The 27,234-nt window shown below is 48.4% G+C and overlaps 1 protein-coding gene across 2 annotated transcripts; it reads left to right on the top strand.

Annotated features, from left to right (window-relative positions):
* The first annotated feature begins 60 nt into the window (after positions 1 to 60).
* DHRS7C (dehydrogenase/reductase 7C) lies at positions 61 to 20,304 on the top strand. 2 transcript variants are annotated; one of them, XM_054459123.2, is made up of 7 exons: positions 61 to 165; positions 339 to 498; positions 10,076 to 10,188; positions 11,642 to 11,852; positions 14,404 to 14,496; positions 18,826 to 18,981; positions 20,046 to 20,304. In XM_054459123.2, the coding sequence occupies exons 2-7, from the start codon at positions 345 to 347 to the stop codon at positions 20,252 to 20,254; spliced, it is 936 nt and encodes a 311-aa protein (XP_054315098.2). In that variant the 5' UTR covers positions 61 to 165; positions 339 to 344; the 3' UTR covers positions 20,255 to 20,304. The 2 variants fall into 2 exon arrangements, with proteins under 2 accessions (XP_054315098.2, XP_063513029.1); XM_063656959.1 differs by having other exon boundaries at positions 11,639 to 11,852.
* The last annotated feature ends 6,930 nt before the right edge of the window (positions 20,305 to 27,234 follow it).

The following is a 27,234-nucleotide window of genomic DNA, read 5'->3' as shown; positions in this document are numbered from 1 at the left end:
ACAGCCTTTTAGTGCAACTGAAAGCTATAAATAACCATTAGGGCCCAAGCAACTGGCCTTAACACATGGATTTTCTTCCAAAAATGCAGACCCATTTTAATTAAGTTTGTAATTAACCACTGGGGAGGGCAGGCCCCCTGGATTCGGTCTGCTTTTGGAGACACTGTGAGTAATTTCCTATTTGTTGAACATTTGGGGATTAGCACGCCCGCTGGGTGTTCAGCTTGGAGGCTTGCACAGAGCTAAGCTCCCTGCAGCCTTGGGCCTCCCCCTGCCCTGGGAGTCCTGATCAGTGTCTCTTTGCAAAGCCAATCCCCTTTTACTCCGTTGTCCCCCAGAACAAGATGGGAGTCATGGCCATGCTGATGCTCGCCCTGCTGCTGCTGGGAATCAGCGGCCTCCTCTTCATTTACCAAGAGGTGTCCAGGCTGTGGTCAAAGTCAGCTGTGCAGAACAAAGTGGTGGTGATCACCGATGCCATCTCAGGACTGGGCAAGGGTAAGCTGGCTTTGCTCCCACCTGTGCCCATTTCTGCCCCCAGGGACTGGCAGGGTGGCAGGGTGGCAGGGTGCTGTGTGGGCAAACCTGCTCGGTGGGAGGGGATCGATCCTGTGTTCTCTCCCAGCTTCTATCATTAACCAGCAAGTTTCCCATCTTTTGGAGCCTGCAGATTCCTGATAAATGAGGGTGGTGGAATATCTAGGGTTGCAAACTCACAGCCTAAGGGCTAAAATTGGTCTACAGATGTGATTTGTTTTGGCTTCATGGGGTTTCCAGAAATTTTGAAAATGCAAAGCCTTTAGCTGGGGCAGTGTACTGGTTGTGAGCCCAGACTCAGGAGCTGGGTTGAGTTCCTGGCTCCAGCCATGACTAGCTGGTTACTTCACTTCTCTGCCTTAAACGTCTCATCTGTAAGGCAAGGATACCAGCAGTCTCTACCTCATGATGCCATTGTGAGGAATAAACGAGTTCATAGATGGATAGCACTTAGAACAGTACCTGGAGCTACAGTGGATATCACTCAGGGTTAGTAATGATGATCATGAACACATATAGGCAAAACATGCCCACACTAGTGGGCCACACACCCCACCCATCCCTATTGCATCACACTTGGCCTGATTCTTTCAATCATTACACTTTCTGGCATTGAAGGCATTTGCATTTGCAACCCCTGAATTATATCACCTCAGAGGGGCCCTTCTGCTGGCGACATCTATGACATGAGGGGCCGTAATTGTCCTTAAGTTTGCAAGATTCTCACTCTATCCTTCCTGACAATGGTAATACAACTTTATATGTTACATAGCGCAACTTTTGCTGTTGTTTTTATTATTTTTAGTACAGCATAGATCCCACACAGCCAAACATTCATTAGTAACTCAGTAAGTGTCCATTGAGTCCACTATATCCTGAGCATTGCCCCGAGAGTCCCTCTGGGGGGCTGGGCACTTACTCTCATAGTGCTGCCATCGTGAGAATGTTTGTAACCTCCCTGAGAATTTTCTCAGAGCCTGCTGCTCATCCTCTTCGGCATCCCAACGGGAGCCAATCCACACGCTTTGAGGATGGCTTAGTTTTCAGTGGGTGATCGACCCAGGCCCATCTTGTAAGATAAAAAACAAAGCATAAGGCAGATAGACTAGGCTCTCTAAGTGGCCCCTAGGTGAGTCTCACAAACAATTCCCAGAGAGGATATCCTGTATCAAAAGGGAGAGAGGCACACAAACTCAAACTCCTTCTTCTTCAAGGGCAAGCCAGGGGACACACATTTGTCAATCAGACCAGACAAAAGACAACAGGGAGTGTGCCGCCCTGGAGAGCTGGAAAAGAGATGCCCACCTAAAGCTATTCAGAACAGAAGGCTTTGGGAAAAATTTGCTCTCCAAATAGTGCACCTTTGTTTGGGATTGCACCAGGCTGTTAATATGCGATCCCTGATACGGCCTCTACCCTGGAACCTGTCCTGACACCTTAATTGCTCCTTCCTCTTGAATGGTCCTTGTGGACCAGCTTCTTAACTGGCCCTTTGTAAGTGCATACCACATTAGTGTATTTCTCATGCTGTATCTGTGTGTTTCTCAGTGGGTCCACTAGATACAGGCTTCCCAGTGCTGGAGCCTGTGTTTTGTTCACCCAGGCAGCCTCAGCACCTAGCTCAATGCTTGGTTAGCATACTCAGAAAATGTGTATTTAATGAATAACCTCTAAAAGTGACATGTGATCAGGGAAAGCCCTCATTGGGATAAGTGTGTTCTTGCAAATTTGTTTTATTGCTTTCCAGCTTGATTCCAACATAGTTGGAGAATACACTTTGTGTGATTTCAATTCTTTTAAATGTGCTGAGGTTTGTCTTATGATCTATTTCGATATGGGTTCTGCGAGTGCTTAACAAGAATGTACGTTCTGCCGTTGTCCTACAAATGTGGATTCAATCCTGTTGGTTGGAGAAATTGCTCAGTTCTTCTGTAGCCTTGCTGGTTTTGTGTCTTATTAGGTAGAAATACAGTTTTACTGATCATTGAGAGATGTGTATTTGTTTTAATCATCTCATTCATTTTTAAAACACCTCATTCAGTTGTAGTCACACATGATGCAAATCAGGCACCCAGGAAATACATCTCATGAGGGAAACAGCCTTTGCAGGACCTCATGGCCTAGCTTGTCGTGTCTACTGTCACTGTTCTTTTTTTACTATATCTCATCGACCCGCCCTGGAAAGAAATGCAAAGAAGAAACAAATAAAGTCTCAGTACTTAGCAGTAACTTGAGATGCTGGATGTGTGTGACCTTAAATTAACGCCTAGCTCCCCATGCTGCTGACGGCAGTGATTCCGGGCTCCCATTGCTGCATGTCTCAAGCCCAGGGCACTGAGTGGATGATGCAGGCTGTGCACAGCCGCTGCACACCCTGGTGCCATGGAACCTGCATGAACCCCATGGGTGCCATCGGGAGCAGTAGGGAGTACCACGCCAAGTTGTTTACTAGGGAAATCAAACAGACAGACAAAGGTCGGGACATCTAGCCCCCACTCCAAACCTCCAGGATTTGGCCAAGCTGGGAATCCTGTCACCTTGTACCCACTGTGTCTGCAGCAAGAGTGACAATCAAGGCCAGGCGCGGTGGCTCACGCCTGTAATCGCAGCATTTTGGGAGGCTGAGGTGGGTGGATCACTTGAGGTCAGGAGTTCGAGACCAGCCTGGCCAATATGGTGAAACCCCTGTCTCTACTGAAAATACAAAAATTAGCTGGGCATGGGGGCTCTTGCCTGTAATCCCAGCTACTTGGGAGGCTGAGGCAGGAGGATTGCTTGAACCCAGAAGGTGGAGCTTGCAGTGAGCCGAGATCATGCCATTGCACTCCAGCCTGGGTGGCAGAGTGAGAATCCATCTCAAAAAATTAGTTAATTCATTAATTTATTTATTTGTTAATTAAAAAAAAGAATGGCTATCAGAATAGCCAACCCCTGCACTTGAGCTGCTTCAGAGGGTACAGCTGAACGTCAGCCCTGCCTGTGTGTTATCACCTCAAAGGTGCAGTTTCTCTCCTTTAAACATTTCTGAAATCAGACTGATTGTCTTTCCATCCATAGCATCTTGCAATCCCCATAGGCCACCCTTTAAAATGTCACTGTGGCTCACGCCTGTAATCCCAGCACTTTCGGGAGGCTGAGGTAGGTGAATCGCTTGAACTCAGGAGTTCGAGACCAGCCTGGGCAACATAGTAAGACGCCCCCCCCCATATCTACAGAAAATGTAAAACTTAGCCGGGTGTGGTGGCATGTGCCTGCATTCCCAGCTACTCGGGAGGCTGAGGTGGGAGGATCGTTTGAGCCCGGGAGGCCGAGGTTGCAGAGAGCTGAAATCATACCACTGCACTCCAGTCTGGGCGACAGAGTGAGACCCTGTCTCAAAAAAATTAAAATTAAAATTAAAGTCATTTATTATCTCTGAAATCAGGCAACAGCTCATCATCGATGGCATCTTACATTGATAAAATACAGAAAGAAGGGCTCAATTTATGTTTATTGAATGAAAAAGAAAAGCCTGGTACCAAAGTGCTCAATGTGAGATACCTGCTGAGCTGATAAAAGAATATAAATAAGGACACCTGGGTATACCGAAGGCCGGGTTTCAGCAGAAATGACTTCTTCAGGAGCAGTGCCTCTAGGCTTGCCTGCAGTAGCACCGAGGCACTGAGCACGCCACTGGGCTCCAGCCTCCCAGGCACACCTGGGCAAGGCAAGGTGTTAGTGGAGAAGGGAAATGGAGTGATAGGGAAGAATGCTCCTAGCTGTCTGTTCTAACAAGGCCAAGGCCAGAGGTTTGATCTGGCTCCTGCTCGCAGGCCCCTCACCTACTCCGGTGCCCTGCAGCAAATAGATGCTCTGGCCAGGTGCAGTGGCTCATGCCTGTAATCCCAGCACTTTGGGATACCGAAGCGGGGGATGATCTGAGGTCAGGAGTACGAGACTACCCTGGCCAACATGGTGAAACCCCATCTCTACTAAAAATACAAAAATTAGCCAGGCATGATGGCGGGCGCCTGTAATCCCAGCTACTTGGGAGGCTGAGGCGGGAGAATCACTTGAACCTGGGAGGCAGAGATTGCAGTGAGCCGAGATCACGCCACTGCACTCCAGCCTGGGCAACAAGAATGAAACTCCGTCTCAAAAAAAAAAATAGATGCTCATCATCACGAGAGGGAGGGAGCAAGGAGTGAAAATGCCCCCTCAACGTGTCCCTTTCTCAGCAGTGGTCATTGGCTAAGAGGAGCCTAGCGTGGAGAATGCGTTACTCCCCACCTGGATGTCAGACTCCTGGGGTTCACATCCTGGCTTCCCTGCTGGCCAGGTGTAGGACTCCGGGTGACTCATTTCAACCCATTGAACCTCACTTCTCTCATTTGTAATATCCAACCATCATTCTGCTCCAGAATGACAGCTGAAATGCAGAAAGGCTAGACTTTCTGCTGCCCACAGAAGTTTCTTTTAGTGAATTCTGTTATAAAAGCCATATATATTTAAAAGAATTTTTTTTAAGTAAAAAGAACACAAAACACACCTAGAACGCCACGTGCTTGGGGACATCCTGTGTGAACACATCCTTCATTTCCTTTCACGGGGATGCTTATGTGAGTAAACAATCATGAGCGAGCATGAATCATGGGTGTGGTGAGACAGTCCACCTCAAATTTATTCAGAGGGGAGAGTCCTTCCTCTGCAGCTTGAGAAAAAAAAAATCAGGTGGTTCCTGACTTTTCTGATTAATTATTATTATTATTATTTTTTGAGACAGAGTTTTGCTCTTGTTGCCCAGGCTGGAGTGCAGTGGCACGATCTCGGCTCACTGCAACCTCCACCTCCCGGGTTCAAGCGATTCTCCTGCCTCAGCCTCCGGAGTAGCTGGGATTACAGGCACCTGCCACCATGCCCGGCTAATTTTTTTTGTATTTTTAGTAGAAATGGGGTTTCACCATGTTAGCCAGGGTGGTCTCAAACTCCTGACCTCAGGTAATCCACCCGCCTCGGCCTCCCAAAGTGCTGGGATTACAGGTGTGAGCCACTGCACCTGGCCTCTGATTACTATTAGATTATGCAAAATCCTTCGGTCACGGCGGGTCCCGAAACACAGCATTGATTCGGGAATTGGGATGCCCAGTTTAATATCTGATAACATGTCCATTTTTGTTGAATTCAAACTTTCTTTACCCCTCTCTGCTCCTCCCCACAGCTAGTGCAAGTTGAAGGGAAGCTTCCTGCTGTTTCTGAGGCTTCTAGGGCCTCAGGGACTGGAAGGAGGTAAGATAGGAGAGCGAGGAAAACTCTCACCCGACTGACAGTGCTATGAGATGGCTTCAAGGTCCATGGGCCTGGCACATGTCTAAAACTGGGTCTGAATCTTTCTCTCGTGGGCACTTTCATGCGCCTTTCCGAGGCCTCCCTAGGATTATTCATTTCTGTGAAATGGGAGATGTGGGTTTTTTCTTCACTCACTCAATCCCTCCTCAGCCCCTGGTTCCCGGGCAGTCTACTTCCCACCAACCCTGTCCTTTGGAGTTCCACTGCCCTTCTGAGAGGTCCTCTTGGGCAGACTTCAGATGAGCTCTCAACCAATCTTGACCTACCCTGGCCATTGGTGGCTGTGACTTCTTTGGCTCTGCAGGCCACCCCCCGATGGCGAGGTCCCAGCTTTCCTTTTCTCTGCCCTCAGGGCATTGGCTGAGCCCCAGGATCTTGCCCATAAGACATGAAGCTGGGCTCCTGGCTACGGAGAACCGCGCTGTTCTGTTGATTCCGCCTATGCCCTTCACTCTGGGATGGAGGCAATGGAAAACAGCCCCAGCCTGGGCCCACAGGCGAAAACTCACCTAACATTCTCTCCAGGGGATCCTCCTTCGAAGTCCCCGCTATTCCTCCTCTTCTTTGATTCATTCGTGTCCTATTTGTGGGTAAAGGGAACTGAACTTCATATGACATGTTTTTAAAATTTCCTTTGAAAGTCAGCATCTTGGACTGGCATCTAACTTTCAAATTTATATCTATTTGATCTCAGTGCCTCAGTTAAACTTCTAATGTAATCTATTTTTACATATAGATATGTAGATTTACTATTCTATTACATACATAAACCATGACCCAGCATTATGGCATCGTATTCAACACACTGTTTTGAAGCTTTTTTAAAATTATATTTAAGCTTATTCTATTGCGAACTTTGTTCCAAGTCAATAGACCAATTTCTGCAACATCAATTGTAAGGGCTTCAAAATTGTTATTCACAGTGGCCAACAATGTGGCCAAGACTATTTCCAATTTTGTTTTTGGTTATCTGATGGATTAAAATTAGTCCCATGTTTTAGTTTGCATTTATGTATTACTGGTATTGATTCATCTTCTGTATCTTGATACTTTTTTTGTGAATTTCTTACTCATCTCCTTAACCAGTTTCTTTATTAGCAACTTTATCTTTTTTCTAATTGATTTGTAAGAGTTCTTCCTATATCGAATTAACCGTTTTCTGACATATAGATTATAAACACTTTTTCTAAATTTCTCTTGTCCTTTATTTATGGGTGTTTTTTGTTTTTGATTTTGTTTTGCTGTAAGAAGGTTTTTTGTTTTGTTTCGTTTTGTTTTTTTGAGATGGAGTCTCGCTCTGTCCCCCAGGCTGGAGTGCAGTGGCACAATCTCAGCTCTCTGCAAGCTCTGCCTCCTGGGTTCACGCCATTCTCCTGCCTCAGCCTCCCGAGTAGCTGGGACTACAGGCACCCACCACCACGCCCGGCTAATTTTTTTGTAGTTTTAGTAGAGACGGAGTTTCACCGTGTTAGCCAGGATGGTCTCGATCTCCTGACCTTGTGATCCATTCGCCTTGGCCTCCCAAAGTGCTGGGATTCAGGCGTGAGCCACCACGCCCAGCCAAGAAGAGTTTTTTAAAAGGGTAAAATCTATAAATCATTTCTATTAGGATTTTTTTTTCCTTCAATGAATGCACAGGAGCCCTCCCCAATGCAAGGGTATATATTCATCTCTACCTTCTTCTAGTTCTGTTTTGGTTATGTTTTTGTATTTCACTGTTTAGTATATTTTGGTGTAATGCATCCAGCTTTTTTTCTCCTCCCAAATAGGTATTCAAACACCACTTTTTTTTTTTTTAAACAGAGTCTCACTCTGTTGCCCAGGCTGGAGTGCAGTGGCATGATCTCGATTCACTGCGGCCTCCATCTCCTGAGTTCAAGAGATTCTCCTGCCTCAGCCACCCAAGTAGCTGGGATTAAATTTTTGAGTTTTTAGTAGAGACGGAGTTTCACCATGTTGGCCAGGCTGGTCTCCAACTCCTGACCTCAAGTGATCTGCTCACCTTGGCCTCCCAAAGTGCTGGGATTACAGGCATGAGCCACCAAGCCCAGCCCCAACTTTTTATGTAGTACGTTCTTTTCCCATTGATTCAACATGTTAACTTTATCATACACTAAATTCTCCTCAATACCTGACTCGATTTATTATCAATATTTCTATCTAGACTTGAACTGCTAACTCTTTAATTTCTGTAGTTTTACAATATATTTTAACAACTGTTTTTCAACATGTTCTTTGCTTTCCTTCATATTGAGTATTCCAATTAAAGTGTGCAAAATATGCCATATAAAGTGTAGGATCTTTCTGTCATTTCCCAAGACCCGTTGGGACCCTGATTTACTGGATCAATTTAACTTGGAGACAAAATATTATGTCAATCATATAAAATGATTATTAAATTTATCATTCAATAAAGATATCAATCTTTATTGAATTTTGTCATCCAGACTCATCATGGACAGCTTCTTTCTCAATAAAACACTTGCATTGAGAGGAATCTTCCCTTCTCTGCAGCCCTAACAATTCAAGGTGACATTGTTAACCCAGTTACTTCTGGGTTCAGGTTTCCTTCTGTCAGCAGACTGAGCTCTCCTAGAGCCCTCCTCCCAGCTCTCTCAGGGATGCCCAGTACACCTGTTTTCAGGCCTCATGGAGACCTCTTATCCCCACAACTCTCTGCTTGGGTCCTCTCTTGGCCTTTTCTGCCTTCACTCCTGCTCCCACCTGATTTAGACTTCATAGTCCAGCATCTCAATTCCTCCATCTCTGCAATACCACAATTTCCCTATCCATGATGCCCACTTACCGAGCCCCAGCCAACTGTCCTGTCCAGCAGGTCCCTTCTCTCCACCTGCAGCAGGCTTCTGGGCCCTGCTGGAGAAAATCACACAACCCTGAGTTCACTTGGAGCCACAGAACTCGGGATATTCAGCCTCCACTGGGCACCAGGCTGCCAGGCTGTCCTTCCGTGTTCCCAGCCAGTCTGAGTCCACCACTTCATGGTGTAAATGAGACAATAATAGGTTCTTCCCTAGAGTAGGTGCTGTTGGTGCCTCTTCCAGATCCCTGTACTTGGTCAGTTCATGCATTTCCCAGGCACTGTAAGTGTTGGCTGCAAATGGCATGCAGATTGCAAATGGCATGCAGATTGCAAATGGCGTGCAGATGCCTCCTTTCCCAAAGACTTGTCCTCTGCCAGTGGACGCCGCCCTGCCTAGGAGTTACACACCTTATGCACGCACCCCCAGAGAGGGCAGCCCACATCAGTGACTGATTGACACTGGTGTACAAAGGCTGATCCTCTTGCCTCCAGCTCTGCAATGGAGTTTAGACTCCAGAGTCTTCCTTGGATCAAACCAAAGCTAGACTTTCCTGAGACCACGTCCTCTCCTGGCCCCTATTCCATGACCTCACTCCCCGATAGGCTGTCTCTGAAGAGCAAGCCCTCAGTAAATCCTGGCCACCCAAATCCTTGTCTCAGAATCTGCTTCCTAGGAACCCAACCTAAAGATACTATCTCATAAGGTTATTGTGAGTATTAAATGAACTAGAGAGATATGTAGGAGATATGTACATATCTTTCAACAGTTCCTACAGCAAGCAAACTCTCCAAATCTGTGAGCTTCTATTGCTTTTAAGTATCATCAGTATTGCTGCACAAGAATTCTGTATGTCTACCAGCTAACACTTAGTTGAGAAAGTGCTATATTGGGTGAGTCAGGAATCAGTCCAGAGGAAAATTAATTAGACAGAAAGTAGGTTTACTTTTTAAATAAAAAGAACCCTGGCTGAAGTATCTATCCCCAGAGAAAATGTGGAGGAAACTGGTGACATTTGATTTGAAAAAACATGGTGGTTAGTCTCCATTATCTTTAGATTGAGATACCTCTAGGGCTGCGGTCCTGGGGGACCAGGTAGGCAGGTTCATCCTTCTGTTCAGTGTAAGGAAGAATTTCCAGTAATCAGAACTTTCTAACAAAGGAGGAGTTGTCTCACTCCACTGTGAGCTCACTTTCACAGAAGCAACTAAGAGGAGGCTGGAAATGACAAAAATTCCAGCCCGGGGAGGGAGTTGAATGAAGTGACCTCTAAAGGACCTTGTGGTGCTAAGACTTCCGAGTTTTTTGAATTCATGAGTTCCCAAGAGAGGGGGTTCACTGTCAGTGGCTCCATCCACACAGTGTGCCCTGCCCTGTTTCCTTCTTCCCCACAGAGTGTGCTCGGGTGTTCCACACAGGTGGGGCAAGGCTGGTGCTGTGTGGAAAGAAGTGGGAGAGGCTAGAGAACCTATATGACGCCTTGATCAGCGTGGCTGACCCCAGCAAGGTAAGGTCTTCTAGCAGTCAGCGTGGGTAACTCCTGGGAACTGCCAGCCTCCATTGATCATTCAGGACCAGCTCTTGGACCAAGTGGAAGAAACTTGGTGATTGCTCTGGGGAATGTGAGGCAATGAACCCAGTGACCTTGACATAGGCATGTTTGCCATTCATAAAGGGTTGACTTGTTTTGACCACCCACCATGACAAAATCGTGTTCTGTAGCCACAGCCCCTCGCCCTGACCCTATATAACTCAAACTCAGCAAGGATCTAGAAGACAGAGGATGTTACAGGTATGGGCTGTGATTACAAACACAGTCATTTTTTTTAATACCTCAACTGATATCTCCATCAAAGAAACCAGATAAATGAGATCCCATCCCAAGAAGTCTCCCAGGAAGTGAACACTTATTTCAATGAGGCTGCAGTTTCCAAAGGTTTTTCTGGAGCACTGGTCAGAGGACTGTCTTTGCAGCTCCCTTCAGGATATTTTTTTCTAATCTTTACCTTTGAGGTTGCATTTGGTGTTTAGAAACAGCTCAAAGTAATTCAGAGGTAAGTCTGATATTTGAGAAGATGAATCAAACAGGACAACACAGAATGCCCCAAAGGGTGTTTCTAGGGATGTGATTAGGCACTGGGAAAAAGCGAGGGTTTGCAGTCAGTTGTGTGAGAAACACTGAGTTAAGCTAAGCTTGTCCAGTTTCTTCACTACAGGACTTTTCAGAGCCTTTAATATGCCAATGTGCACTGCGTATCTCCAAGAAGAACCTGGAGAACAGCCTGTGTTTCCCAAACAGATTTGACCACGGAACCCTCTCTTCAAGGGCATATCTCAGGACTAGTCTTTGTCAAACACTGGGATTGCATTTACCACTTGGTGTCATCAATTTTCCCATCTGTCCACCCTCCTACATATTCCTAGATCAATAGAGTCTTGATGCAGCAAGTATCTGGTTAAACACAGTGCCTGGCACATAGTAGATGCTTCAGAAATATTGTGTTGGGTGTATGATTTTAGTTTTTTAAAATGTGGCTATAAAGTACCGTGATGGATTTTTTTTTTTTTAATCAAATTCATCACAGTACTTTATAGCCACAAAGGAGCTCAGAAATGTTAAAAGTAATGATGTCACCACTGGAGTCAGTGCAAACCTGCAAAGGGACCGCTGTGAAGGGCGATATCCATTTATCAGTTCTGGAACCCTGGCCAAGAGCTTAGACTTATCATTGCATATTCATGTCAAGATTTGTTGTTGTTTTTGCCCTGGTCCCCAAGTATGAATTCTCTGGCAATATCCTCCATCCCAGAATCATCTCTGCTTCTTCATCTTTTTTATTTTTTCAGTCATTTCATGATCTTTGAATTTCAAAATGGGTGGCTTTTAGATCAAGGGCTCCCAAGGTCTGCAAGAGGGAGGAGATCTCACACATGCCCTGACTCTCTCATTGGTTCAGCAGACATTCACCCCAAAGCTGGTCCTGTTGGACCTCTCAGACATCAGCTGCGTCCCAGATGTGGCAAAAGAAGTCCTGGATTGCTATGGCTGTGTGGATATCCTCATCAACAATGCCAGTGTGAAGGTGAAGGGGCCTGCCCATAAGATTTCTCTGGAGCTCGACAAAAAGATCATGGATGCCAATTACTTTGGCCCCATCACATTGACGAAAGGTCTCGTGAGTTTGACTTTCCCATGGGTATCTGGACCACCAGATTCTACAGAGGGCTCTGTTAAATAGCCAGACAGTCATCCTATTCTATATGGAATTCCCCAGTCCCCTTAGAAAATTCCCTACCTATTGGTTGAAAGCTTTCAGCATTCCCATTGTAAGTGTTTATGAAGGAAAAGGAACTCAGGAAGTATCTGATTGGTATATTTCAACCACCATCTCTGTGAAACCCCTCTCCCCACCCAAGCCTTGCCCTTTTACTTCTCTCTCCTTACATCCATGGCTTCCCTCCAATTCGACGTCTCTGAACAATTGTCTCATCCTCCAACAATTGTCTCAACAATTGTGTACATTCTGCTATATCAACCTTGCAGTTGATCTGCTTCTAACCATGATAGTTGGTCAAAGGTAAAGATTCTGTCCTCAGAAATGAAGAAGAAAAAGGGCTTATCACCAGACTACAAGAGACCCAGTATTCTGTCAACCCCTTCACAGAAACAGGGAAGGCAGGAGGCTGTCTCCCTTTAATGAGTAAGATGGTGATTCCTACGTGAACCTGTCTGAGGGGCCTAGGAGATACCCAGGTGCAGATTTCTCACCATCACGTTCAAATGCAGGTCTGAAGCCTGGAAAGTGGGGCTGGAAATGACCATAGAGTAGAATGAAAAGTTGACAGATCATGAGGTCAGGAGTTCAAGACAAGCCTGGCCAACATGGTGAAACCCCATCTCTACTAAAAATACAAAACTTAGCCAGGCACGGTGGTGGGAGCCTGTAATCCCAGCTACTCAGGAGGCTGAGGCAGGAGAATCGTTTGAACCCAGGAGGCTGAGGCTGCAGTGAGCCGAGATCGCGCCACTGCATTCCAGTTTGGGTGACAGGGCGAGACTGTCTAAAAAAAAGAAAAGTTGAAGCCCCTGCTCTCCAAAAAAATAAAAGTTTATCAAAGCAGAAGCTCAGGGGGAATGTAATGTGGAGAACGCCTCCATTTAGGGAGTGGGGTATCCTGGCAAGGTCTGAGATCTAGCCTGATCTTACAACTACCTTCTCTACAACCAGCTCCCATGCTGGGTACCTCTAACAATAGGATTCCGAGTACTAAGACAGATGAAGAGAAAGACACATTTGGGGCAGAAAGATGACTTTCCAGAGCTTCTAGAATGGTGTCCCAGAGATAACAGTTTCCTCCAGTCCAGTCCCTGTGGACACAGCAAACAGGCCAGCACCGGTGTGTCATCTACCAACCTTTAACAGAGACTTTCACTGGCATCAAAGCAACGAACCAAGAAAGTGGAGTGGAAAAGGGCCAGAACTGGTTTCTCCTCCTGGTTAGCCCTCTGCCCTCTGACTCACTAAGGACCCTGGGTCTAGTCCGTAGCGCTGGACTTCAGTTTGTCCATCTTGGGTTTTTTCCTTTTTTTTTTTTTTTTTTTTTGAGACGGAGTCTCGCTTCTATTGCCCAGGCTGGAATGCAGTGGCGAGATCTCGGCTCACTGCAACCTCCACCTCCTGGGTTCAAGCGATTTTCCTGCCTCAGCCTCCTGAGTACCTGGGACTATAGGCGCATGCCACCACACCTGGGTAATTTTTGGTATTTTTTTTAGTAGAGTCGGGGGTTTCACCATGTTAGCCAGGATGGTCTTGATCTCCTGACCTCGTGATCCACCCGCCTGGGCCTCCCAAAGTACTGGGATTACAGGCATGAGCCACTGCACCCGGCCCAGTTTGTCCATTTTAACATGGAGGTGCTGGGTTTCCCAGATCATTCTGAAAGTTGACCCTTTGAGTATTGTCTTATTGTCTTTTCATTTTTTGCCATATCCCCATTCCGCCTGTACTATTATTAATTTAATACATTTCTCTGAATTTTCTCAATTTTAAATTAAATTCACTTTAGGAGGAAATCTGTATAAAATCAACATAAATTTAAAACCTCTTTCATCCTCAATAAATAAAAGGCAACCTGAAAATTAAACAAATTAAGTTCTCCCAAGGTAGCCTGAGAACGTCAGAATCCTCCCTCTCTTTGTTAAAAGATTAGCATATGCAAGAGAGGCGTTAAAGACACACTAGAACCATTGTGAGACTTCCTTCTTCCTTCTGGAGGCCATAGTAGGAGAACTGAAATGGGAGTGACGTTCTTACTACTGAGATGAGCGTCTGTTCTATTCTACTGGGTACCGTACTCACTACTTGAGTGCAATATGCCCATGTAACAAATCTGCACGTGTTCCCCCCGCATCTAAACAAAATTTGAGAGGAAAAGAAAATAAATATAAATATGCATTTTTTTAAAAAAACGAAATCAGTGTCACTAAATGTACGTCGGTGGGAAAGCACCAATTTAAAATCACCCAGCAATTCGCCAGCCCATGCTTTGGGAACACTGGATAAATGATTGCAGGACTCACTCCATCTCTGCCCTGCTGCAATCTAATTACCACGGAGGTAGCAGAGCCCTGCGATGAGGGTACCAGGGGCAGGGGTCTGCCTGCTGCTGCCTAACTCAGTCTCAAAGTTTTAACCATGTTGCATTGTCCTGTGTTTTCCAGCCCTGCTTCCCAACATGATCTCCCGGAGAACAGGCCAAATCGTGTTAGTGAATAATATCCAAGGGAAGTTTGGAATCCCGTTCCGTACGACTTGTAAGTTGCTAAGATAAAAATATGATATCTTCTGTTGTATGTCTTATGGTACAAGGTAGGAGCTGTTGTGTCTAAGACTAGGCAGATGGTCACAGGGGAAAGGGTCCAAGGATGACACCATCTGGATTTTCTTTCATCCCTATGGTTCCTATTTTTTGAGCGCCTACAGCATGCAAGTGACTATGGGAGATGCTGAGATATTAAAGATGAGCTCCCTCTGTCCGCGAAGCTCACAGTCTCCCATGGGGACAGGGCATGCACTAGGTGAACCTGACAATGCCAGGTGAAGGTCACGCTCCTGACAAAGATGGACAGTCGTAGCTCCAATGCCCCCTTCCTCCATAAAGATGCCCTTGAAGGTCAGGGAAGATTACCATTGGGAAAGAGAAGGATGGGTGCACATCACAAAATGGAAGGGCAGTGAAGACCTTCTGAGGAAGAAACCAGGAAAAACAGAAAGGGGCAGAATTCAGGGTGGGGGCAGCTCCAAAGATGAGCATCCTTTCAGAAGTTCAAGGGGGAGAAGGACTCCTAGGTGTATGTTCCTGGGATCTAGCTGTAAAAATTCTGGAGCCATTTCCACATCTGATGAGCTAGTTCTAAGAGGTGGGGAACATGCCATATATATTTATTTGTGGCCCACACTACCATATGCAAATTAGGGGCTCAGTAAATGTTTGATGGGTACAAGGGTGGAAGGGAAGAAGGGAGGGAGAAAAAATAGTAGGTTCCTATATGAATTTGCTCAGGCTGCCGTAACAAAATACCAAGGCTGGGGCTTACACAACAGAAATTTGTTTTTTTATTCTGGAGGCTGGAAGTCCACGATCAAAGCGTCAGCAGGGCTGGTTTCCTCTGGGACCCCTCTCCCTGGCTTGCAGACAGCTGCCTTCTCGCTGTGTCCCCCCATGTGCACGTGCATGTCTGTTGCCTCCTTGTACGTCCAAATTTCCTCTTCTTCTTCTTTTTTATTTTTGAGACAGAATCTCACTCTGTTGTCCAGGCTGGAGTGCAATGGCAAGATCTTGGCTCACTGCAACCTCTGCCTCCCAGGTTCAAACAATTCTTCTGTCTCAGCCTCCTGAGTAGCTGGGAGTACAGGCGCCCACCACCATGCCTGGCTAATTTTTGTATTTTTAGTAGAGACAGGGTTTTAACATATTGGCCAGGCTAGTCTCGAACTCCTGACCTCAGGTGATTCACCTGCCTCAGCTTCCCAAAGCGCTGGGATTACAGGTGTAAGCCACCACGCCCGGCCCCAAATTTCTTCTTCTTATAACAACACCAGTCAGATTGGTGTGGGGCCCAGCCTAATGGCCTCATTTAATTACCTCTTTAACTATCTCTAAATACAGTCACATTCTGAGTACTGGGGATTGGGTTTCAGCATATAAATTTTGGGAGGGCTGATAACAGAACTCAGCCCATAACACCCCCTCTAGTAGTGTTTTACCTTCCTTTTTCCATTTGCCTTAGTTAGTTTAAGCCTATGGTGCTGTGAGCCTGTGATGTGGGAAAACTTGATTACTCCTCCATGTAGTAACGTCAATGGGAATGGCTCAGGCAGGCAGGTGCCACCATGCCACAGGGTCACCGAGCGGCCCAGGGTCATATTAAGTCATTCCATCAACAACATCTTCCGTGTGGTCACAGCTGGGTCCCTGCTGGCAAGAAGAGGAAAGAGACTGTGGAGGAGCCATGCCCAATGTCCAAAGCCCCAGGCTGGCATTGGACATCCCATTGTCCCCAGGCTGGCAGTGGACATCCCATTGTCCCCAGGCTGGCAGTGGACATCCCATTGTCCCCAGGCTGGCAGTGGACATCCTATTGTCCCCAGGCTGGCATCACTGCTGCTCACATCCTATTTGGAGAACTCAGTCGCACCTAAGTGCAAGGGACGCTGGGGAGTGCAGTCCACCTGGGGGCCCAGGAAGAAGGGCAGAGTGAATGGGCCACATACATCAGTCTTTGCCACTTCCCGCATTTTCCTCTCTTCCCCAGCCCACTTAGGAATCTCCCCACTGCTCCTTGTACTTTTAAACTTTCTGTCTGTTATTTTCAGCAGCTGGGTGACTTTTCACTTTCCTTGCTTCATGCCTTCATTCATTCAACAAAGTGTTTGAATGCTTAAAGCCAAGTGATGGGGACACAGAGGTGACATAATATCACGAGGCATGGGCTTGACAATGGGCGCTTTGGCCACTGACCCGTATAAGACAAATGCACAAGTTTCCTGGGAACATTTGAAAAACATAGTATTGGGGACTCAGAATTCTCTCAAGGCTGTCTCCACCCCCATCAGTCATGGTCTGGCTTCTCTGCAGCTGAGGAATTCAGGGGCACAGTTTCCCATGTGAATGTCAGAACTGAAGCCATGCCACCCTGGACTGGCCCCAAATTCTCTTCTTCCTCTGAATCTGGCTTTGGACAGACACAAGGAGCTGGCGTGGGAGTGACCTGGGGTCTGCTGACTCAGAGGTTTCTTTTGACCACCCAAAAGGAATTCAGTGTCCCTGAGCACCCAGCACAGTTCCCTTACCATCCACCCAGGCAAGGAGATGGGGGCTCTGAGGCTCAGAACCTGGCACACAGACTTGAAAGGGAATGCAGCCTGCTGTGTGTCCCTCCTGCTGCAGGCACACACCCCTCTCCTGCGTTAACCATGCCACATGGGGCCGGGCACAGTGGCTTATACCTGCAATCCCAGCACTTTGGAAGGCCGAGGCGGGTGGATCACTTGAGTTCAGGAGTTTGAGACCAGCCTGGCCAACATGGTGAAACCCATCTCTACTAAAAATACAAAAATTAGCCAGGCGTGATGGTGTGTACCCATAATCTCAGTTACTCGGGAGGCTAAGGCAGGAGACTTGCTTGAGCCCGGGAGGCAGAGGTTGCAGTGAGCCGAGATTGAGCCACTGTACTCCAGCCTGGGCAACAGAGCAAGACTCCCTCTCAAAACAAAACAAAACAAAAAACACCACATGGAAAGTCACCTGTCCACGTGTCTGCCCCACTGATGAACTGAGGACTACGTGAGGCCAGAGCTACCTCTGTCCACCTCTGGGTCCCCAGCTTCTCACCCACCAGAGCAGGGGCTTCACTGTTGAATGACTGAAGGAATCAAGGAGATGGTGGATGAATGAAAAACAAGCTGGTAGACCTTTTTTTGGTAACACTTGTATTGGCGGTGTAATTCACATATCGCACAATGTGTCCATTTAAAGTGCATGGTTCTGCTGGGCGCAGTGGCTCACGCCTGTAATCCCAGCACTTTGGGAGGCCAAGACGGGCAGATCACCTGAGGTCAGGAGTTTGAGACCAGCCTGGCCAACATGGCGAAGCCCCATTTCTACTAAAAATACAAAAATTGGCTGGGCATGGTGGCACGCCTGTAAACCCAGCTACTCAGGAGGCTGAGGCAGGAGAATTGCTTGAACCTGGGAGGTGGAGCTTGCAGTGAGCCGAGATTGCACCACTGCAGTCCAGCCTGGGCAATAGAGTGAGACCCCGTCTCAAAAAAAAAAAAAAAAAAAGGCCTCATTGGAGAGAACTAGAAGCTTGCTAGTCATGATGTCAGGGGAACCAGGAAAGGTTTCTGGTTGAAGGCATCTGGACACAGTGGCAGGAACCACAGTACATCCACTTTCTGCCCCTTCTGCCTCTGACCGACACCCCTAAAATGTGAAGTTGGGGTGCATCACACCCCAGATGTGGCTCTAACTTCCCAAAGCTCTAAGCAATGTCCACTCTATTCTTTTTGGAACTCCTGGAATGATCCTTTTTTCCCCAACCCATGGCTTCTACGATTTGAACTGGATTTGGTGAGTGGATTACCTGGACGGGCTCTCCGAGGAAAAGGGAAACAGGAAGGGAGAGGGGATATCTGTGATTCAGGCTCACTGCAGCCACCAGCTGGCCCCAGACCTTGGACAAGTTTCTTAGGCATCAGCCTTCCCAAGAAGGAAGGGGAATTCATGTTTGTGCCAGCATTCTGCATGTTTTCTCATTTGATCTTCACAGTAATTTGCCAAGGAAATATTGCCCCCATTTTAAAGATAAGAAAACTGCGCCTCAGAGAGGCAAAGAGATTTGCCCACAATCACATCACACCACCAGCAAGTGGCTAAGCTGGATTCAATTCCAGCTCTATGTCCACCACTCCCAAGGGCTCTCTGTCCTCATTTGTAAAGTGAGGGGCAGATTCTTGAGGATCTTCCCAGCTCTGCGCCTGTGGGAAATGTGTCTGTCGGCCCCCCTGCCTCCAATGCGCCCACCCGGAAGCAGGGCCGGGAGTGTCCTGCGCCCACCTCTGGATGGTTTCTCTTGCAGACGCTGCCTCCAAGCACGCAGCCCTGGGCTTCTTTGACTGCCTCCGAGCCGAAGTGGAGGAATACGATGTTGTCATCAGCACCGTGAGCCCGACTTTCATCCGGTCGTACCACGTGTATCCAGAGCAAGGAAACTGGGAAGCTTCCATTTGGAAATGTGAGACTTCAGAGGGAAGCTGGGGGCTCCTGGGGTCCTCTGAAACAGTCCAGTGTCATTGTTGGCGGGGGTGGTTAATGACCTTCAGATGGGTACACCTGAAGCATGAGTCTGGGAGTGGGGGTGGAGGAGGCTCAGCAACCCCCAACAGCAGGGCGGGGCCCCCAAACCTTTAGGCCTGAGGCACCCGGTAAACAGAATCCTCACTGCAGCCTACAGCCCATGCGCCCGCTAAGCTCAGCCACTCAGCTTCCTCTGCCATCTCGGCAAGCAACTGCCTATCTCTGGGCCTGTTTCCCAGATGTCATGGCCTGGATTCGGGGTTGAAGAACTTTCCCGCTCCCCCTTTCCCTTGCACAGAGTGGAGGCCGAGAGTCTAAAGCCAGGTCACCCGCACTGGAAGCCGGCCTCTGCCATGTATTAGAGGGTTGGATATGAGCAAGTCCCTTAATCACTTCGTGCCTCCCTAAGAGATAGGTATTGCTATTATTATTATTTTCATTTTAGAAAATGAGGGATAGTAGCAATACCTACCTCTTAGGGTTGTTGGAAGGACTGAAGGTTCTGGAATAGCAACCAGCCCCTCTATCAATCAGTGCACCTTATTATGGCCACTCTAAGTGTAGAGGCGCTACACCGTGCTCAGGGCTCTAGGTCCACCTTGAGGAACTGAGATGATCCAAGATGGGGGCAGACCAGGGATTTCAGGATGCTCCTGACAAGCACAGCTTCACGACAGTTACAAACAACAGTCCCTTAATCCACCTGGCACCTTCTTAGATCCTAACCTCTTTTGCATCCCTTCCCCCACACGTAACCGCCCTGCAAAATTATCAGGGCAGGAAACCAGGTCCATCCTATAGACGAAGATGCAGAAGGAAGCGCAGAGAGTGGAGTGTCTCCCGCGGGTGGCCGCGGTCCGCGGGTGGCGGAGGGGCCCCGGAACCTGTGACTCCGGGGACAGCCCACGCTTCCCGCCCCTCAGCCTTTGTGCACGTGCAGGGCTCTGACCAGCCGGGTCCCCACCGAGGCCATAACCCCCGCCCCAAAATGGGGCCTTTCAGTCTTTTTCAGGAAGCTGACCTACGGCGTGCACCCCGTGGAGGTGGCGGAGGAGGTGATGCGCACCGTGCGGAGGAAGAAGCAAGAAGTGTTCATGGCCAACCCCATTCCCAAGGCCGCCGTGTACGCCCGCACCTTCTTCCCGGAGTTCTTTTTCGCCGTGGTGGCCTGTGGGGTGAAGGAGAAGCTCAGTGTCCCGGAGGAGGGGTAACTGCAGGAGGCCAAATGGGCCAACCCTTGGAAATAAAGGTTTTTCTGGCAGGTGCTAGCGCTTCTGTCCTGTGCTCCACACTGGGGCCGCCTGCAGCCACACCCCTCACCTGTCTGAGGTCTCCCCGTGACAATGAGGATGGCCTGGAGCCAGCCCAGAAGCTACGGAGCCTGGGGTTCTCCACATTCTCAGGACACAGTTCCAGAAGCTTCTCTGCTCTGTAGGGTGACGACTCAGCAGGAAACAGGAGCTGCAATGCCTCTAACCCCCACATACACACACTCACACTGTACGCGTATGTGCTCAGGAACTCAGTCTGAAAACCACCTCCACTGTATACAAGGGTGACCTGGCCACGTCACCTCCACCCACGAGAGCAGGACTTGACGGCCCTTTAGAACAGTGCTGCAAGGATGGAAATATTCTATAATCTGCGTTGTCCAACATGGCAGCACTGGCCACATGTGGCTGCTGGGCACTCGAAACATGGCCCCCTGTGTCTGAGACACTGAATTTTTAATGCTATTTAATTATAATTAATTTAAACTTAAATAGCCATGTGTGGCTAGCAGCTCTAGAGTTGGGGGTGTGTGAGAATCAGCCCCTCTTCCAGACTGATTTCACTGGCCTCAGACCCCTCCCAACCCCACCCCCAGCTCTCCCCTGCACCTCCACCTCTACCATCCCCACCCACACCGCCAAGCTGGAATTTTAGCTTCCACATTGCTTCTAACAAATGCTGAGAACCTCTGCCCACGTATCCACCTCATTTCAGCCTTTCCTTCAATTCTCAAAGCAAAAAGCATTTAAAACGCCATCCTCTCTTTAGAGGTGGGCACTTCGTGTAGTCTCCTTTTTCTTATACAAAACAGTAAATGAGGCCGGGTGTGGTGGCTCACGCCTGTAATCCCAGCACTTTAGGAGGCCAAGACGAGCGGATCACCTGAGGTCAGGGGTTCGAGACCAGCCTGGCCAACATGGGGAAACCCCGTCTCTACTAAAAATACAAAAATTCGCTGAGTGTGGTGGCGTGCACCTATAATCCCAGTTATTCAGGAGGCTGAGGCAGGAGAATCTCTTGAACCCAGGAGGTGGAGGTTGCAGTGAGCCAAGATCACACCACTGTCACTGCACTGCAGCCTAGGCGACGGAGCGAGACTCCATCTCAAAAAAAGAAAAAACGACAAACAAAAAACAGTAAATGACTCTTGGGCACTCGGAAAGGGTAGGGTAACCTTTTTGCACTAATACTGTAACAACTCAAGCTTTTCTAATATTTATAGATGAAAGAGGGCAAAAATTTCTTCCCTGAACCTAAATCATTTACAAAATGACATATATAGGGTACACATATGCACATATATAAATCTTTTTTTTCAGACGGAGTCTCACTGTGTCGCCCAGGCTGGAGTGCAGTGGCGCGGTCTTGGCTCACTGCAACCTCCGCCTCCCGGGTTCACGCCATTCTCCTGCCTCAGCCTCCCAAGTAGCTGAGACTACAGGTGCCCGCCACCACGCCTGGCTAATTTTTGTATTTTTAGTAGAGACGGGGTTTCACTATGTTGGCCAGGATGATCTCGATCTCTTGACCTCATGATCCGCCCGCCTCAGCCTCCCAAAATGCTGGGATTACGGGCATGAGCCACTGCGCCCAGCCTGCACATCTATAAATCTTAATTTAAAAAGAAAAATGCCCAGGGTCACTGATCACCTGGAGCTCAGCCTACTCCAAGACCAGGCTGGTGGTCCCGTCCTGCTACCGTGGAGGGAGGATGTCGGGTCAGAACTTAGGGGCTCACTGAAGCAGCAGGCAAGGCAGGCCTGGAGCCTGCAAGGGAACTGTCTTGCGAGAGGTTGTCGTTAGTGGGGGGAGGGCATACTGGGGTGCTCAGGCTGAAGCCAACAGAGGGTGGGTAGGGGCCGCAATCGCGAGGGGAGAGGGCTGAAACTTGATTGGTGACCAGAGAGTAGGGATGGCAGCTTTGGGACAGGAGCAGCTGGAGCCAGGGTCACAGCAGCCAATCCTGGGACCCACCAAGGGTGGGTTGCCAGCAGAGCGTGGCCACGACCCAGATCCAGGCTGTAGGGTCCTTACCTGTTCCCTTTAGGGCTCTGCCTGGTCACAGGTGAGTTCCAGGCCACGAACCCCCCAAAGGGATGGGGAGCAGGAAGGGATTGTGTCTGGAATCGTTCACACTGGCGCTGAAAACCACATTCTGGGAGAGTGAGGACTCTGAGGCAGGGTGACAGCAAACACCTGGGATTCCCCAAAAGAAGCCACGAGCAGCAACGGACCACGAAGGACTCTCCGGTTTAAGTGGCTCTGCTCCACTGTTCCCCTACCAACTGGTGGAGCATACCCCAGAGCAGAGGGAGGAGGTCAGAGACTTGCAGGTGGACCTGGCCAGTCTACCTGGTGGGCAGCCTAAGCGCCCTGCAGTGAAATTTCCTGTCCATGGGCCTTGGCCTCCCTCTGACTAAATGCTCCCTAGTGATTTCAGATGTCCCGGCACCTGCTCAGGCCCTGACGTGCTCTCAGGATGGGGTGTCTCATTGGCCTATGAATGAAAACCCACAATCTTTATCTTGAAACATAGTGCGGGGCGGGGGGTAAAATAAATAAATGTCACGCAATATAAAAAATAGCCACAAGGGGGCACTGTGTCCCCAAACCAATTTTATAGCTCATCTCTCCGGGAAACCTTTCCGCACAGCAGTAGTAACTCACCTAATTATATTCACAATTTCCAATGGGCCTCCCCTTGCGAGATTCCATTAGATCTTCGCATCAGCCTTAATTCATTGGAAGGGCTGACAGACCCATTTCACAGATGAGAAAACTGAGGGTGATTATGTTCTATGAGACACAGCTGCTCTGGGTAGAACAAGGGCAGTTAGCTCCTGGGACCCAGAAGGAGTGGGATCTAGGCCCCAGTAACTGCCCCAGACCTTAAAGGGACTGCCTCAAGACACTGCAAGGCGTGAAGCAGTCCTCACACTCCACATAGAGAGAAATACAGGTGGTTTTCTCCTCCCACCCCCAACCACACATATCTACAAAATGTTTAAAATTAAAAAATGTGGGTAACCTAAAGAAACAGAGAGACAAAGCAATCAGATGCCCTGACAACCACTGTTAACATCTGGGCTCTTCTCTGGGGAGACCACAACTTTTTTTTTTTGAGACAGAGTTTTGCTCTTGCTGCCAGGCTGGAATGCAATGGCGCCATCTTGGCTCACCACAACCTCCGCCTCCTGGGTTCAAGTGATTGTCCTGCCTCAGCCTCCCAAGTAGCTGGGATTACAGGTGCCCACCACCACAACCGGCTAATTTTTTTTATTTAGTTGAGATGGGGTTTCTCCATGTTGGTCAGGCTGGTCTCAAACTCCTGGCCTCAGGTGATCCACCCGCCTCGGCCTCCCAAAGTACTGGGATTACAGGCATAAGCCACTGCCCCCGGCCGGATACCAGAATCTTTACAGACAGCACACTTCTTGGAGCCTCAGGGACCACCCTAGGTGTGGCTTCAAGAAGACCACACAGATGAAGACACACAGCTGGGCATAGCCACAGCCAGCGCCTGGGACAGTCTCTGCCCCTCCAGATGCTGTGAGTGCTCCATCTCAGTGCTGGCACTTGTGGCCGCTGCAGTAGGTGCCCCTGTCTGTTGGCTACTGACTGGGCTCAGCTACTGGGGACTGGCTGGCAGGGAGAGACTGAAGTTACAGTGTTTAGTACCCCAGCTGTCTCCTGCCGGGCTGCAGTGTCTTGATTGCAACCTGCCACTGAACCACTGGTTACCCTCAGGAGCCAATCCTGCCCTTTGCCCCTTGGAGCCCAGGTGCATTCACGGCTCCTGGCTGCTGCTGGCCCTGGGAGCTTCTTCGTCCTTTGTTGCAATTCTTTAATCCTGACCACACCTATGTGACACCCCTTCATTAAATGATCCCTAATCACCTCGTGTTATAGGTTGATTTCTCTCTCTCCTATAAAAAATAAAATTTTCTAACCCCCGTACCTTAGAATGTGACCTTATATGGAAATAGGGGCTTTGCAGATGTAACTAGTTAACATGGGGCAATACTGGAGTAAGGTGCATCCGTGTAAGAAGGTGGCTGTGTGGAGACAGAGACACCCAGGGAATGTGTCCTGTGATGATGGAGGCAGAGATAGGAGTGATGCAGCTGTGAGCTCAGGAACACCAAAGCCTGCTGGGAAAACACCAGGCACTGGGAAGGAAGGGGTCAGGAACTGATCTTCCTACAGGTTCCAGAGGGAGCAGGGCCCTGCTGACATCTGGATTTCAGACTTCCAGCCTCCAGGGCTGTGAGGCAATAGGTTTCTGTTATTTCAAGCAACCCAATTTGTGGCAGTTTGTTACAGAAGCCCTAGAAAACTAATAGACGCCCTCAAATTCCAGCCTGGGCCTTGACCGACACAGCTAATCTCCAGAAGAAATTTGCGAGACTCCCTTGGAGAAATTCAGGAACCACGGGAAATGACCCATTCCTTCAAGGAGACATAAGCATCATTTAGCATGCTCTTAGCCCAGAGAAATGACTGGCTCTGTAAGTTATCAGGGAACTGAGCAGCTCTAATTGAAGGACCTTACTGTTCTCAAATTTCTAGTAGGAATTTCAGGCACCAAAATGGAACCCCTCCTCCGCCAGGGTTAAACTATTGTCTCCAGAATATTCCAAGCACCTCTGTGCAGGGACGTGTGTCTGACTACACATGAGCAGAAGATTTGGCTCTCAGGGCAGGGCTCACGGGACAAAAGCGTTTTCTGCAGTAAAAGAGTCAGACACTCCGAGAGCCTGGTATACTGAGGGAGAATAGTCTAATCAGTGTGGTGGACCAGACCCGTGCAGGAAGATGGACCCTGAACCCAGTGGCCCAGCACAAACTGCCCAGCTAAGAAAGATCCCACCAATGCATGCCTGTAATCCCAGCTGCTTGGGAGGCTGAGGCAGGAGAATCGCTTGAACCTAGGAGGCAGCGTTTGCAGTGAGCTGAGATCGTCCCACTGCACTCCAGCCTGGATGACAGAGTGAGACTCTGTCAAAAGAAGAAAGAAAGAGAGAGAGAGAAAGAGAGGAAGGAAGGAAGGAAGGCAGGCAGGCAGGCAGGCAGGCCCCATCAACTGCCAGCCCTGCCTCCCCACCCCTTTCTGGAAGTGGCTGGTCTTCCCTGACTTGGGATCCCTTCCAAGAGGGAACCAATAGGTTGGTGGAAACACACCAAGACCCAGTAGAAGTGGACTGTGGGCCACCTGCTTGTCCCTGGCCTCACACTTGCTACCTCCCCAGCTCCTGCAGCTGACCATATAGTCCTCAGGAATTCAAATGCTATATCAGCTATGACTTTGGAGGTTATAGGCAACAGAAACCCAACTCAAGCATTTATTCACTCAAGTAACCGGAAATTCTTATTTTGGTCAGAGTCAGGCCTCCAAGTGGTGCCACGAAGATTCGGTCATTTTTTGCCGTCTTTCAGCAATATATTCCACCACATGGGCTTCACGCTTAGCAGATATTTCCATCATTATGATGAGATGGACTCCACAGCTCCAGGTGCATGTTCCAGCTACTTAGAAGCTACGTAGAAAGAGATTTCTCTTTCCCAATAGTTTATACTAAAGTCCTGACACCTTCGGGTATGTGGCCCTTTTGAAACAACCACCGCATGTCTGATTGCCCAGACCTGGGCCAGGTGCTCCACTCCTAGGGAAGGAGGGGTGGGGCAGCCGTGTCTGAACAAGAACAGAGTGGAGAACTGGTGGTTTCCCAAGAGAAAATGAAGATGCTCTTCCAAGAAGAAAAGGAGAGCATATATTTTGCAGGCAAAGCAATCTTTCTCTCACTCATTGCCTTATGCAATGCTCCCAGCAAGCCTCCAAGATAAATATGAGTCCCATTTCTACCTATCAGGAACACAGAGGCTAAGAAAGCTGAGTAGGTCATTCAGCTAAAGTGCGTAGCCGGTCAATCACAGGGCTGAGACTTGTGGGTGGTAATGGCTGGACCACTTGCAGACAGAGAAGATCAATAACCTGCCAGTGTTTTCCATGTTAGAACTGGGTGGAGTTTCCAAGGGTAGGATCAAATCAGGCATCCCTGTCTTGGTGTGCCCTGGTTGACAGTGGTAACTGGGGAAGCCTTAGGTTGCTTAAAGTTAACATTAGTTGCAAAAATAAGTCAAGGAGCTTCCATCAGGAAGGCTGAGCTGGGGCAGGCGAGTTTGGTCTGGACTAGAGAGTGTTCTGTTGGCATCAAGGGGAATGCCCAGATATATAAACAATAGGGGAATCTGTAAGACTTCGCAGATGCCTGTGGTGCCTGGTGATACAATCCCCTCTCCATCCGCAATTTCAGCTGCAGTGATGGTGGAAGGAAGGCTCCCATGCATGCTGACAGCATTCTACCTTATCTCTCCACTTTTCTGTCTTGGGGCTTTCTCTAAAGCAGGAGAATGCCTGTAGTCCTTGCAGGTGCCGTCCAGCGTTGCAGAACAGTTCACATCCTCAGGGACGACCTTCAAACAACAAGAGACAGAAGTTGGTAGACAATTCCCAACCCTCCCACCCTTTAAAAGGATAAGTCTGAGGCACATTCAATATGGCACCTCAAGGGTCTGCAGCAGCTTTGAGCCCAGCTGGGTGACCAGCCCACTAAAGCACACTTAATTGGCTTTTTTCCTTCCCTGTCTCATTCTTCCAGCTCCCTTGCTTCTCTTTCCTGGACGCCACCTTCCCCATAACTACCTCCTCCCAGTCCTTGTCTCAGGTTCTGCTTTCAGGGAACCCCCAACTAAGATTGAAGACTTTTTGGAGGTAGCCTCATTTGAGATGGACAAGCAGCATGTTAGGGATTCATAGTTTGCAAGAAACAGAAATTTATTCAAATGCATTAATGTAAAAAGGTAGTTTATTAAAAGAATAAAGGAAAGTATCTCAAAAAATAAAGCATCGGGGTTCCCG

This window comes from Pongo pygmaeus, chromosome 19 (genome assembly GCF_028885625.2).
Source record: "Pongo pygmaeus isolate AG05252 chromosome 19, NHGRI_mPonPyg2-v2.0_pri, whole genome shotgun sequence".
Lineage (NCBI taxonomy): Eukaryota > Metazoa > Chordata > Mammalia > Primates > Hominidae > Pongo > Pongo pygmaeus.
The sequence above is the reverse complement of the archived record's forward strand: the minus strand, read 5'-3'. Positions and strand labels throughout refer to the sequence as shown.